General features: G+C 42.3%; 1 protein-coding gene across 1 annotated transcript in view; it reads left to right on the top strand.

Annotated features, from left to right (window-relative positions):
* IFI30 (IFI30 lysosomal thiol reductase) overlaps window positions 1-15,587 on the top strand; it is a 38,687-nt gene that overhangs the window by 9,316 nt on the left and 13,784 nt on the right. Inside the window, exons 2-3 of the mRNA XM_082260806.1 lie at window positions 9,513-9,707; window positions 14,991-15,065. Of these exons, the coding sequence (XP_082116932.1) occupies window positions 9,513-9,707; window positions 14,991-15,065 (270 nt within the window). The remainder of the gene's footprint in view (window positions 1-9,512; window positions 9,708-14,990; window positions 15,066-15,587) is intronic.

The raw sequence follows: 15,587 nt of genomic DNA, 5'->3' as shown, positions 1-15,587 counted from the left end.
ACGGTTTCATACATCGACAAAAAAAATAAAAAATACTTTGTTATATATACAGTAAACCCCCCTCCATTGCGGGGGTTACATTCCGGACCCAGCCGCGAAAAGTTAAAATCCGCAAAATAGAAAAACCCTATTAAAATGCATTGTAGGCATGTTTTTTTTACTGTCACTGTACGTGTAAAAGCATTTTAAGGTCTTTAAACACACTTTTAAAACAATAGAAACTCATTTAAACACATAAAAGATACTGAGAGACATAGCAAGAGCTATGGAAAACACAAAAATATTTCATTTTTAATGATTTATATAGCAAAATAACATTACAAAAAAAAAACGCAATATACCGGGACCGCGAAAACTGAACCGCGATGGAGCGGGGGTTTACTGTACAACATTGTATTTGAAATATATGTCACGCCACCGCATCAAGGTGCCTTTGAAAAGCAGGATTCTACCCTGACCTGTGTGAGCACCCAGATGGCATTATTTGAAATATATAGCACATACCATAATTAGTAACTTAAATCATTTGCAATACATAATTTAAAAAAATACACATTCCTTTTAGCTTTCATTTATTCTCAAGTAAAAAAAAGCAAGGTGGTTGTAGAAGAAAAAGTGATCAGGCTAACATAAATAGATACCAAGTACATGCAAATCAGTTTTTCAGTTCCCATCCAAAATTCCCTGAAGACAACCAAATGCAGAAGTTCTCTGCATGCAAGTTCCACCTTCAGTCAGACATCTAGCAGTTCACCCCTACACTAAATGGGAACAAAAAAAACAGAAAAGGGTGTAAATTTAAACAAAGTCAGAGTATAGTGTTATCAGATGAAGAATGTGTGTGATGCCATGTTGGATAAACAGAAAAATGAATATAATTTTTTTCCTGGTGCAATCATTTTTATTAAGTGCAACAGTTTTACAGACTTTTCTCCTTAAAGTGGAGCTCCAAAAAGGGAAAGTTTAGCTTTAAGCACTCTTCCTGTCCTCCCCTGCCACATTTTTTGTTTTGGGGGGGGGGGGGAGAGGGGGGGAGCAGGTACCTAGTTTTGACAGGCACCCACTCCCACTTCTGCTCGGATCGCCTAGGTGATCTAAGAGGAAGTTCTCCTCTCCCCCTCCCTCCCTGCAGTCTTCTGGGACACACCACAGGTCCCAGAAGACTGCCAGACCATTCAGCAGGTGCAGCGTGACGCGCACCCAACTGTGAAGCCGCAAGCTGTCACAGCCAGGTGCCCACAGTTGAAATGCCGGGGAGAGAATTGAGGGTTCAGGTGACCACATCGCTGGATCCTGGGACAGGTGAGTGTATGTTTGTGATAAGTCAGCAACTACACTTTTTGTAGCTGCTGACTTTTATTAAACACAAAAACGACTGTCGCTTTAAGTTGAATTTGTATTTAAGTTGGAACAGGTACATTTTTTTCAGTGTAACTCCAGCCAAAAAAAAATTTTTTTGTTTTTAGTTTTGGATAGCATAGGGAAGGGTTAACTAGCCATGCAGTGATGTGGAATTGCTGACACCTCCACTGGACAGTAGGAGGCAGCATGCGGTGAGCAGCAAGATGGCCGCCCAGTGGTTTCCGAGACCAGCATGACGTCACACTGCCTCCCTTCTTAAAGTGTTACTAAACCCACAACAGTAAAATTAGTGTGTATATGCAGTAAAGAATGCTTGTTATACTCACTATGGAACCTAAGGGGTTAATCCTCTGTTGGGTAAAAAGGCCTGTCTTCTTCCACAGTCTCCAATCCATCTCCTGATAGTACAGAATCTTTGGGGGGCAGGCTGCACATGCTCAGTTTGGTGTGTATTGCTACAGAGTTTTTTTTTTTTTCTTGGGAGGGTGCATGTGATCAGCACAGGGCCAATCAGCACTGTACAGACAGAGGGTCAGGGGTCCTGCAGCCTCATAATACAATTAGGAGAGAATGAAAACTCCTCCTACAAGCTTGACCCAGACACTGATAGAAGTTACAAGATTGCTCTATACTGCTGATGATAAAAGGTATTTAGCCATTTGTATTTACTAAAACGATTGCATTTCCATGTTCTGTGTACTGTGGGGGACCAGATATAGCGAATGCAGGGTCCTGGGTTTAGTAACACTTTAAGTATGAGTCATATGTAAGTCGGATGTTTGTAACTCGGGGACTGCCTGTAGAAGGAAATGTAAGAACAAAAAGAAACGTTTTCTCTTGGCCAAGAACTTATCTCATCTTCTTCCCCATAGAAGATGAGATACTCAAACTCAAACTCAAGCTCAAACAGGAGATTGTATTTTTTTCTGTTGATGGAGTCAACAAATGTGTTATTACTTTCCTGTAGATCCTATAGGAAGCTCCCTCTTTCCTGGTAGTGACTAGTGCTGGGAAATTCCTATTGTCGGGCAGAGTGATATTCCACTTCAACATTGCTTAAAAGCATTTGATACTAAGAGGTTGATTTACTAAAACTGGAGAGTGTAAAATCTGGTGCAGCTCTACAAAGAAACCAATCAGCTTCCAGGTTGTATTGTCAAAGTTTAATTGAACAGGCTGAAGTTAGAAGATGATTGGCTACATTATTGGCTAAGATTATAGTAAATCAACCCCTTTGCCTCTGTGCACCTTACTGCAATCCTAAAGCCTGTCTCAGGGGAAAGTAAAAATCCTTCATTGCAATGGAGCTGCCCTCACACTGCAAGGGTTAAAGGCTTGTTTAGGTCCCACAGGCTGCCTCTGCATTGCTAGATCAGTTCCTTCCATGCGCTCGCCTCCTAAAGTCTCCTGAGCGAGCGACGTAGCACTACGTCGGTTTGCCTAGGAGCAGCCGCCTGCCTCTGCGGAGGGCAATCGTCAAGTGATTAATTAAACAAGCTGAAGTTAGAAGCTGATTGGCTACCATGTACAGCTGCACCAGATTTTGCACTCTCCGGTTCTAGTAAATAGATATCCTTTAATATTTTTTTTTTCTCAAAAAAGTTTATTAGAAAGAAAAAGAACAAACAGAACAAACAATACAGGTTCCAGATAATACACTGCCATAGCCATGTTGACAAACAATCATAGTTCACCATTGAAAATTGATATAGTTTACCCTTGAAGCTAGACCACTGTACTACAGAATAGGGCTAACATAGCAGTACATAAACAAGTAGGTATTCATTCCTATCCATATCCACTGCTGTATTAAAGAAGTAGACTGTCCAAGACCAGGTCTACTGGAGAGAGCCCAGGGGTATCTAATCATGGGGATCATAATTTGCTAAACTTGCCCGGGCATCCTCTGTGTTGGAAAATATACTTTTCCAAACACAGGGTATCCCCCATTTGGGTAGTCCACTCTTTCAACGTAGGACGGTCAGTCACCTTCCAATGCTGGAGAATAAGCTTACAGGCCTGGAAGAGGGCTCCAGCAATCGACTATTTAGAACTATCCTCAATTGGAAGATCATCCAGAATATCTAATATACAAGGTTTATCCACCTGGATGTTGACCTAGAATACCCTATTGATGGTATTAGGAAAACCTGTCCAGTAGAGATGTAGCTTAGGACAGCTCCATAAAGCTGAATTAGGTCTTCATGGTCCCTAGAGAGATATCCTTTAGGCCCCTTTCACACATACGGTCCGTTCAGTTCATCAGTTCAGTCACGTCAAAATGTATCAGTTTTTCATCCGTTTTCCATCCGTTTTTCATCCGTTTTTCGTCAGTTGTCATCCGATTTTTGTCAGTTGTTCTCCGTTTTTCATCCGTTTTTCGTCAGTTGTTATCTGTTTTTCATCCGTTGTCATCCGTTTTTCATCCGTTGTCATCCGTTTTTCATCAGTTGTCATCCATTTTCATCCGTTGTCATCCGTTTTTCATCCGTTGTCATCCGTTTTTCATCCGTTTTTCATCAGTTTTTCGTCCGATCGGTTTTTTTGAGGGATGAAAAATAGGGCATTCATCCATTCAAAAAAACGGACATTGACGGAAGCGGATGAAAACGGATGTTAACTGATGATCATCCGTTGTCATCCGTTTTTACATAGAGATAGATTGATGTCCGTTTTTCATCCGTCATTACATATGACATACTATAGAAGGGATATATGATCTTTTTTATTTAATTATCATTTTCATATTGCATATCATCATTATATAATTATCTATTTTTTTTGTAATAGAGAACACTTTGTAAAACAGTAGTGAAACTGAACGTATAACCTTTTATTAAAGACTGACATTCTGCCAAAGTAAAATAGGGGTTATTATGTTTGTTTAAAGAAAGATAGTGTAATATCTCAGACAAGCTTTTTCCTTATCCCAGATATATTGGGCTGGAAATCCCCTATCATGTGTTTCATGGTTCACCTCTTTTAGGTTTCACAAGAATATTGTTAACTACTTGAGGTCACATGAACTTATACAATACGATTTAAACAGTTTTATGAACTGCAGGGATCTTCATTATTAATATTACCATAGTTTGGTTAGTATTTGCAGAACATTTGAAGAACAGTTTTAGGAAAATATCTTCAGAACCCTGATAAGGTATTTGATGGTTACTGCACTGTCTGCAATTGTCTGATACTGTTTAAAGCTAATATTATACCCTTTAGTACATGGTAGGTTCTTTAAGGAGGGTGAGACCCCTCTAACAAACACCACTCTGATGCTGGCTAGCAATGGGTCCTTCCAAACTAACAATACTGCATGTGTTAGTACAGATAAACTGTATGCAGCAGGTGGTTAAAAGCCTAAGTGTAGCTGCTTCTTTTATTCAGCATGTAGCACTACCCCCGTAGGAGTTGCTAAAGTCAGGGTTCCCCACTACTGCACAGCCAGTCACACAGCATTTCTTTCTTTCATCCGGACACAGAAATTGGTCTTTGGCTTGTTTTATCAGTGGGTGATAACTTGGATGGGGAAAGGGATTGTTTGATGCACAGTGTGACAACAACAATTCAGGGACACTTCCTCCCTATTTCCAGAGTCTTCTTCTTCCTTCCACCTGCACAAACTTGGTTCCTCTTTGTACAGCTTCTGCTAGCTCACTCCTGTGGGAACTAGCATTCTATTGTCAGTTCAGCAGCAACCCATTACAGGCAGGAACTCTCAGTCTCTTGGCAAAGTAACATGTAAGTAATGAACAGCATATCACATCATGTTCTGCTTCCCTGTGGCCACTGATCGCAGTCCAACTTCTTGCAGAAAATTCTAGCCCACCTTGCTGCCACCAACTGCACAATTCTGCTTTTTCTCTTCCCAATCCTCCTGACTGACATGCACATGGAGGTTCCCCACAGCAAGGTTTGATGTAAACTTGGCACACCACTGTCTTCAAGAGAGCACTACTACAACTGGCAGTCTCTCCCCTTGTCTGTCTCTGCACTGTGCTGATCTACTCACTGTCCCTCCTTGCTCGCTCTGCTGCTTCTCTAGTTAGGATCTCTCCAACTGCCTCCTAAGGTAGGATCCTTTCAGGCCAGTCTCCCAAGCTGCAGCCTAAGGTAAACCCCCTCCCTCAGCTTCTCCATCTTCCACCCGACTCCCCTGCTGGCATGGCTCAAGTCTATTTAAAGGCTCTTTAGTTCCCTGCCAGGCTCCCAACATGGGGATTGGCTAAAGGCCTTAAATATTCAAAGCAACCCCTCCTAGCTTCCGCCCACTATTTTCTAGAATGTTCTCCAACATGCTTGAAACAGGGGGGAGGCACCAGAAAGCTGCCAGGATGAGTCCCCCAGCCTTGGCCTCTAAAAACCCTGACCCAGATTTAGTGATTTAGGTTTATTCCTGGGTCAGACTATGGTTTACTTACTCTCACTTCTAGTAGCACACACTAGAGGGTGCTACAAGCACAAGGGGCAGAATTTACAATCAATAGGAAGTGTTGTCGCTGCTTGATTCGTTGAAATCCGAAGTTCTCTACACCTCCTTGTTGGGCTCATACAGGCTGAATCTATCATGGGTAGCGACCACCCGTTCCGCCCCCTCCTCCATTTATAGAAGCGATGCCATAGCTTCCATCAATGAAAGGCGATCTAAGAATGAATGAAGTAACCTTTCTATTCATCCTAATGTAAGTGAAATGTGCCAACATGACCAGCCATATCAGGTGCCCCTCACCATGTACTCTTGGGAGCATGATTAACATATATTGCTGGACACAGGGTGAAGAAAGACACAAGTCTTTATAGTTCAACCAATAGAAAAAAATAATAGAAAACCTCCATATACAGAATTCTTTGCCCACAGTTTATTCAGATGAAAGCATCCCTGGTGCCCAAAACTGAACTGCATAGTCCAGATGAGGTCTTACTACTGATTTGTAAAGGGGAAAAATTAGGAACTGACTTGTATATGACGGGAGAATGCTTTGCGCATGAAGAATAAAACAAAGGGCTGATTTTTGACGAACATCTGCTTATAGTATGTAAATGCACAAGATGATTTTGGCAACAATCAATATTTGTGGCACAGCACAGCAACAGCAAGAAGTATGAACTTAAACTCTTCATACACTTTACAATCTATTTGTACAATTTTGTTTTGCATTACCAAAACTATTGTCAGGGTCCAGCAGCAGTGATTGCCAAATCTGTGTAGCTACACTTAGGAGACAGAGACTAGACTGTATGCCAGTGAAACATAACCCATCCAAACACCAGCAAACAGAAAACACAGCATATATAAAGATATAAGTGAACCATACCCCAATGACAAAGGTCTCTGGCAGCAAGGTAAAACTCTGGAGCATGAGGCAATAGTGGGGGAGGACCTAAAGACTCTTCCAGCAGCCAGCATCAGGTGGAAATTGATTATTGGGATCTGCTGGCTACTAGGAGACACCCGCTGGTGGACACAAGGAACTACAACCTTCTACTCTGGGTAGCACAGTGCCAATAGCTGGTGATCTAGGTTTTGACAACTATGTAATATGAGGACAAACCTAAACAATACTGTACATTCAGGCCGGTACTCATACTACATAGTTGATGGTAGAGCCAAAGGAGATTGTACAATCAGATTGTAATGTATATGGCCAGCCTTAGAGACTGTTTAAATAAACAACCAAAGTGAACATTTAACCCCTTGTTGTGGGGGAAACAAACATATATAAAATCCCAGGGTCTATTTGTTTACCCCATGGAGGGTTTTTTTTTCTTGCCAATCTTATTAATTAGGGTGATCACCTCTCTGCTTGATTTGAAGATAATGTTCAATATTGATACACAGAACTGGGGAAGATGATTTCTGGATAGGTTCTGAGAAAAGTTCTGTGGTTTATTATACATTGGAATGTTGTGAATGCTTCAGTATTTCTCTTATTTTATTCATGTTAGCTGAGGCCTTATTCACGTGCAAGAGATTTTTATGAAGAACAGGAGAAGAGGTGGGGTTTAAATTTTATCACATGGTGATATCTGCTCATAACTAGGGATGATCGAACTTTTGAAAAGTTTGGTTCGACCAGAACACCCGAACTTCCCGAAAGTTTGGGTCCGGATTCAAGAACCCCATTGAAATCAATGGGACCATGCCTGCCTCCAAAGACGCCCAAAAAATGCACAATAAACGCCTGCAACAAAAATGCCCAGATGTGTTGTTGCAGGCGTTTATTGGGCATTTTTTGGGCGTCTTTGGAGGCAGGCATAACATCTGAACTTCTGTATAGGGGTATAGGGGTATATATACACACACACATATATGTATATATACACATACACACATATAGGTGTGATAGGAGCGGAGCCACATCCCTGCAAATAATTTCATTAGCACAGGCATAGGGTTCCGCTACTTTCACACCTATATGTGTGTATGTGTGTATGTGTATATATACATATATGTGTGTGTGTGTATATATACCCCTATACAGAAGTTCAGATGTCATGCCTGCCTCCAAAGACCCCCCAAAAAAAATGCACAATAAACGCCTGCAACAAAAACGCCAAGTTGTGTTGTTGCAGGCGTTTATTGGGCATTTTTTGGGTGTCTTTGGAGGCAGGCATAACATCTGAACTTCTGTATAGGGGTATATATATACACACACATATATGTATATATACACATACACATATATAGGTGTGATAGGAGCAGAGCCACATCCCTGCAAATAATTTCATTAGCACAGGCATAGGGCTCCGCTCCTATATACATATATGTGTGTGTGTGTATATATACCCCTATACAGAAGTTCAGATGTCATGCCTGCCTCCAAAGACCCCCAAAAAAATGCACAATAAACGCCTGCAACAAAAACGCCAAGTTGTGTTGTTGCAGGCGTTTATTGGGCATTTTTTGGGTGTCTTTGGAGGCAGGCATAACATCTGAACTTCTGTATAGGGGTATATATATACACACACATATATGTATATATACACATACACATATATAGGTGTGATAGGAGCAGAGCCACATCCCTGCAAATAATTTCATTAGCACAGGCATAGGGCTCCGCTCCTATCACACCTATATGTGTGTATGTGTATATATACATATATGTGTGTGTGTGTATATACCCCAACACAGATGTTCAGATGTCATGCCTGGCTCCAAAGACGTCCACAAAAAAGCCCAATAAACGCCTGAAACAAAAACGGCCAGGTGTGAAAGTAGCGGAGCCCCATCCCTGCTCTAATGCAATTCTAAGACAAACAATATTTTTTCTATGGCGGTCACCCTGACATGGAAGAGTTTGGTCACCCTGCCATAGCAGTCAGAATCAGTTCACCCTACACTACACTACGGTCACCCTGACACTTAACACTTTCCCTACAGAAACTAGATTTGAATCTTTGAATCTAACTATAGTGGAATATAGTACCCTAACTACACTAGATATCCCTTTCCTCACACTAGTAATTGCTAAATGACACTTTTGCGGCAGGAGTAACATAACTGCTTCCACTCTCTTCCACAGCCCCTGTATTACAATGCTAGAGATTTGGCGGAGCTATCTTATATACTGGGGGGCGTATTCACTACTGATTGGCCTCTGGACCCCCTAGTCACTCCAATCACATTCCTAGCATCCTTCTACCCCCTCAATTGGTTTTTACTAATGTTTCTGGTCCAATCACGGGCTTTTAAAGCCCAGTTCCTGTCCCATTGCATTTTGGTTGTTTCTGGTTGCCGAATTCCGAATTTTCTGCAAAAACAGTCAATGTTTGGGTCGAACCGATGGTCGACCCGAACCGTTCGATCATCCCTACTCATAACTTGCCAACAAAGTGTAATGTTAAACCTTTTTCATCTTTCCATAGGATTCATTATAGCTGATCTCATGAAACCTAGGTGGACACAAAGTGAACAGAACATAACTATGAATTGTGACAATGATAATTATTAAAATAAAAATAGTAATAGCAAAAATAATAATATAAATAATACAATGATAATAAGAGCTGCTCACTCATATATCATGATACATAAAAACAGCAGTGTGCAATTCTGAATAGCCCATATCACCACTTGGATCATATGAATATAGAAATGTCTCAATTTAAGGTAATTGAGTAAAATGAATGTGTTTTATTTTCAGGTGGAAGAGCAGTGCCTGGACTACTTTAACCATAAAGACATCAAAAAGAACAATGAACAAAATGTGAGCGTGGAACTTTATTACGAGAGTCTTTGTGGAGGCTGCCGGAGGTTCCTTGCTCTTCAGCTGTACCCCACGTTTCTAATGTTATATGACATTATGAATATTACACTGGTGCCTTATGGAAATGCACAGGTATGAGCCTACATTTACATTTCATAGACTGGCTGATTATAATGTGGGGAGAACAATTCAGACAGTGTGCCACAGTTTCCTGATGACCAATTCTTAATATTTTTTTGACTAGTTGTTTTTTAAGGACTTTTTCAGACAGGTGGTATTGCTTAACACCTTCTGAGAAGTGATCTGCGTTGGTGACACAAATACAAAGAGATTTCGAAGCTCAAACTTACCAACCAGCCAGCGACCAACCGAATTGACCTGTCTGACAATATGCGTTAAAAACAGGGGTTTAGTCTGAACACATTTGCAGATACATGCGTAAGCTACAGGCCCCGTCAAGGCACCCTGTTTTCTGTAGTCCCTAACTACATTAGTGACTTCACATTGGGAGCACATGCATTTTAATGGATAGATAGAATATATCACAATTAGAGCATATGCATTTTAATGGATAGATAGAGGGCAGGTGAGCCTGGAAGGAGCCCACCCCTCCCTAAAGGTACAGGAGCGCACTGAACACCCAGCACATAGCACTATAGCAGCAAAGATGTAAGTGCATTGCCTGACCGATATAATCAAAATACAAACAGGTGGCCACTACCCCCACCTATATCTAGTCATTTGCAGCAAGGAGCCTTGGGAGGGCGACGTACAGTATCTCACAAAAGTGAGTACACCCCTCACATTTTTGTAAATATTTTATTATATCTTTTCATGTGATAACATTGAAGAAATGACACTATGCTACAATGTAAAGTAGTGAGTGTATAGCTTATATAACAGTGTAAATTTGCTGTCTCCTCCAAATAACTCAACAGACAGCCATTAATGTCTAAACCTCTGGCAACAAAAGTGAGTACACCCCTAGGTGACAATATCCAAATTGTGCCCAATTAATAACCACCACCACCCCCCCCCCCCCCCCCGGTGTCATGTGACTCGTTAGTGTTACAAGGTCTTAAGTGTGAATGGAGAGCAGGTGTGTTAAGTTTGGTATTATCGCTCTCACTCTCTCATACTGGTCACTGGAAGTTCAACATGGCACCTCATGGCAAAGAACTCTCTGAGGATTTGAAAAAAAGAATTGTTACTCTACATAAAGATGGCCTAGGCTATAAAAGGATTGCCAAGACCCTGAAACTGAGCTACGGCATGGTGGCCAAGACCATACAGCCGTTTAACAGGACAGGTTCCACTCAGGACAGGCCTCGCCATAGTCGACCAAGGAAGTTAAGTGCACGTGTTCAGCGTCATATCCAGAGGTTGTCTATGGGAAATAGACTTATGAGTGCTGCCAGCATTGCTGCAGAGGTTGAAGGGGTGGGGGGTCAGCCTGTAAGTGCTTAAACTATACGCCGCACACTGCACCAAATTGGTCTGCATGACTGTCGTCCCAGAAGGAAGCCTCTTCTAAAGATGATGCTCAAGAAAGCCTGCAAACAGTTTGGTGAAGACAAGCTGACTAAGAACATGGATTACTGGAACCATGTTCTGTGGTCCGATGAGAGCAAAATAAACCTATTTGGTTCAGATGGTGTCAAGCGTGTGTGGTGGCAGCCAGGTGAGGAGTACAAAGACAAGTGTGTCTTGCCTACAGTCAAGCATGATGGTGGGAGTGTTATGGTCTGGGGCTGCATGAGTGCTGCCGGCACTGGGGAGCTACAGTTCATTGAGGGAACCATGAATGCCAACATGTACTGTGACATACTGAAGCAGAGCATGATCCCGTCCCTTCGGAGACTGGGCAGTATTCCAACATGATAATGACCCCAAACACATCTCCAAGACGACCACTGCCTTGCTAAAGAAGCTAAAGGTAAAGGTGATGGACTGGCCAAGCATGTCTCCAGACATAAACCCTATTGAGCATCTGTGGGGCATCCTCAAACGGAAAGTGGAGGAGCGCAAGGTCTCTAACATCCACCAGCTCCGTGATGTCATCATGGAGGAGAAGAAGAGGACTCCAGCGGCAACCTGTGAAGCTCTGGTGAACTCCATGGCCAAGAGGATTGAGGCAGCGCTGGAAAATAATGGTGGCCACACAAAATTTTGACACTTTGCGGCCAATTTTGACATTGTCACTTAGGGGTGTACTCACTTTTGTTGCCAGAGGTTTTGACATTAATGGCTGTGTGTTGAGTTATTTTGAGGGAACAGCAAATTTACACTGTTATACAAGCTGTACAATCACTACTTTACATTGTAGCAAAGTCATTTCTTCAGTGTTGTCACATGAAAAGATATCATGATATATTTACAAAAATGTGAGGGGTGTACTCACTTTTGTGAGATACTGTATGTCAAACAAATACAAAGAGATTTTCTAGCACAAACTTACCAACCAGCCCGAGACCACTTGCGGGAACACTCTCCAAAGGGAGGTATAGTAGGGACTTGCGCTTCCTGAAGCCTTTTTTTATTATTTTTTTTTTTTTTGTACTTCTTTTTTTTTTAATTGCCGAGTGGCAATTTTACTTTGCTGCAAATGCCACAACTTCCAGGCAGGCATTTGGCTCGCAATTGCAGTGCGACTCCATTGATCCCAATGGGTGAGTTTGACAGGCGGTTTCACTAGTCAAACTCTGCAGTTGGATTTAAAATTGCTGTGGCCGCAGCATGTACCAGTGTGAAAGAGCCCTTTCACAGAGGGTGTACTCTTCCAAGCACTAAAAGAACATGTCTACAGCATTTTACCATCTTGAAATGAATAGAAAGATAAAGATATCTCTTCCCTACACTCACCACAAGATACATGAATTGAGCAAATACTTTACTCAACCATTGTCACTCATTACTGAAATGTCACTTTTGCGATGTGTATCTTGCAAAACATCCCAACACTGGGTTTGATGATAAGTCTTCAAAACAATGTATTACAGCATCATTTCAATACTGTGGTTATCTTTTAATTACAAATAAAACCATTTTGCAAGCAAGTACAGAAAGCATGTGAAGAATACATTAATTAAAAGGAGGAAGGATACACAGGGCAATCATATGGGACACCTACTGTATACATTACCATAAGTAATGAGGAATTACATGTATAGGACGTCTATAGTGATGGCTAATTCACGTCAATGTGAAATGTTGAGTTCCTCTTCCAGTGCCAAGGCTCATTTCAATGAATAACAGTATAAACAATATGTAAACCCTAACAATACAAATGAGGGTAATCTTCCTGGCTTTACGTTTAAAAAGTCAAAAAAGTGTGACAAAATGTAAGACTAAGATAATTTAGGATCTGTGGCACCCTGTTATAGAAGAGAGAAATATGTTTTATACATGCTGCGGCAAATGGTGGCTGCACACATATGAAGCAGTCCCTGTATCCACAAAAAATTGCTAACAATGGCAAAAGAAGAAATGTCCCTGTGTAGTCACCAGAAGGAAAAATGGGGAAAACATAAGCAGCACAAAGGAGGAGGAGGTAGCTGATAATGGGGACAGGCAGTACAGATAGAGCAGTTAATGGTGGAGACATGCAGAGAAGTCAGTTGATGGTTGGGACAGGCAACACAAAGGGGGGGAGGGCATTTGATAGTGAGGGCAGGCAGTATGGCATTTGATTGTAGGGAAATTCAGTACAAAGGGGCAGTTGATGTCGGGGACAGGCAGTGTAGAGAGGACAGTTGATGGCGAGGACAGGCAGTACATAAGGTGGCAGTATAGAGGAGAAATCTGATGATGGGGACATTCAGTGCAAAAGAGTCAGTTGATGGTGGGGACAGGCACCACAGAGGGGGAAGTGATGGTGGGAACATGCAGTGCACAAATGTCAGTTGATGGTGGGGACATGCAGTAAAGAGGGGGAAGTGATGGTGGGGACATGCAGTGCAGAAGAGGCAGTTGGTGGGGGGGACAGGCAGTACAGATGAGAATGCTGATAGTGGGGACATGCAGTGTGGAAGAGGCAGTTGATGGCAGGGACAGGCAGGGCAGAAAGAGCAGTTCATGGTGGGAAAAGGCAGTACAGAGGGGGGAAGTTGATAGAGGGTACATGTAGTACAAAAGGGGAAGGTAATAGTGGAGCACAGACAGGACAGTTGATGGTGAGGACAGGCAGTACATAGGGTGCCAGTTGACATCGGGGACAGGCAGTACAGAGGGGAAAGCTGATGGTGGGGACATGCAGTGCAGAACAGGCAGTTGATAGTGGGGACAGGCAGTACAGAGGGGAAAGCTGATGATGGGGAAATGCAGTGCAGAAAAGTCAGTTGATGGTGGGGACAAGCAGCACGGGGGGGTGAATAGTGGGGGCATGCAGTACATAAGTGTCAGTTGATGGTGGGGACAGGCAGTATAGGGGGGGGTGAATAGTTGGGGCATGCAGTACATAAGTGTCAGTTGATGGTGGGGACAGGCAGTATAGAGGGAGAAGTGATGGTGGGGACATGCAGTGCAGAAGGGGCAGTTGGTAGTGAGGTCAGGCAGTACAGAGGAGAATACTGATAGTGGGGACATGCAGTGCAGAAGAGGCAGTTAAAGGTGGGGACAAGCAGAACAGAAAGAGCAGTTCCCGGTGAGGAAAGTCAGTACAGAGGGGGGCAGTTGATGGAGGGTACATGCAGTACAAAAGGGGAAGTTAATAGTGGAGAACAGGCAGTACAGAGGTCAGAAACAGGCTCCAACAGCCTTGCCCCCCAAATCTCATTTGTCTCTCACAATTTCCCCCACACTGATCTTGTCTTTGAGCTTGGGCGGGGGGACCCCGGGAGTGGGTATTAGATCGGTAGTCCATTTCTAGGCTCTGGGGTAGACCTTTCTCTCTCTCCTCTTCCCTGGTTTTTATAAGTCCAGGGAGCAAGGCTAAAGTCCCCAGCTTCCAATATGCCCAATTACACTGCAGATTCCTTCCTTTTCTCTTTACTCAAGCCAGGCTGTCCAATCAAGAGGTGTGGAGGAGGGAGATCCAGAGTGGAATCCACTACAATACCCAGGCTAAGCAGCTACCAGCCATATGGCAGATGAGCACTTCTTAAATCAAATTGCCAATGTATTCAGTGTGTGGAGTGGGTTCCATGAGCCTTGGGGTTGCACTGCAGGTACTGCACACACTAGGAATACCTCACTGGGATCTGTAGAGAATCAGGTAACTTAGGATTCCCAGCAATGCCAGTTCATACTTCATTGGACAAATCTGCCTGTATATATGCAGGCAAGCTAAAATGCAAAGTATTTACAGCTGATAGGTTTGCCAGGTTTTGTAAATGAATTAATTCCTGCCCAGTTATGTTTATTTCCAATGCCTAACAATATAATTTTTAGAGTTGTGTTTTTACCTTTTTTTGTCAGGAAAAAAATGTTTCAGGAAAGTGGGAATATGTGTGCCAGCATGGACCTGAGGAATGTTATGGAAATACCATAGAGGTTTGTTGAAATTACTATTTCAAATGTAGAATTTTCATATAAGACTCTGAAAGTATCTGGTGCAATTATATCAATTACTCAGCCTTTTTTCTTGAAAGGTTAAAAATCTAGGAAAAGCGAATATTCGATAAATATGTGAGAAAAAATATTGCTATAGTATATAGTCTATGTGCCTGCATTTTGCCATGCAGTTTTCCAGCTACATCTTATATAAGATAAGAACGCCTCCTATAAACCTAAAGTATATGTACTGTATAGCCAAAACTTTTTTTTTTGTTTTAGATACAGTGTAATACCCCTGCCAGTTTTTTTATTCTTTTTGCTGTCTGCATACCATTGGGGAAATTTCACATCCTGTACCAGAGATGCAACAGTAAGCCAGAGGAAATTTCCCAAAGTTAGTGGAATTCGGCTCTTAAGCTGGTCATACATGGATCAAAATTTGGCCAGCAGGAAGCGGCAGTATTTCAATACATGTATGAGCAGGGTGGTTGTACAAAAGTCGAACTAAGGGGAAGCCTC

Source organism: Pelophylax lessonae, assembly GCF_965119305.1.
Source record: "Pelophylax lessonae genome assembly, chromosome: 1".
Taxonomy (NCBI): Eukaryota; Metazoa; Chordata; class Amphibia; order Anura; family Ranidae; genus Pelophylax; species Pelophylax lessonae.
Note: the sequence above shows the minus strand (reverse complement) of the source record. Positions and strands in the feature narration are given on the sequence as shown.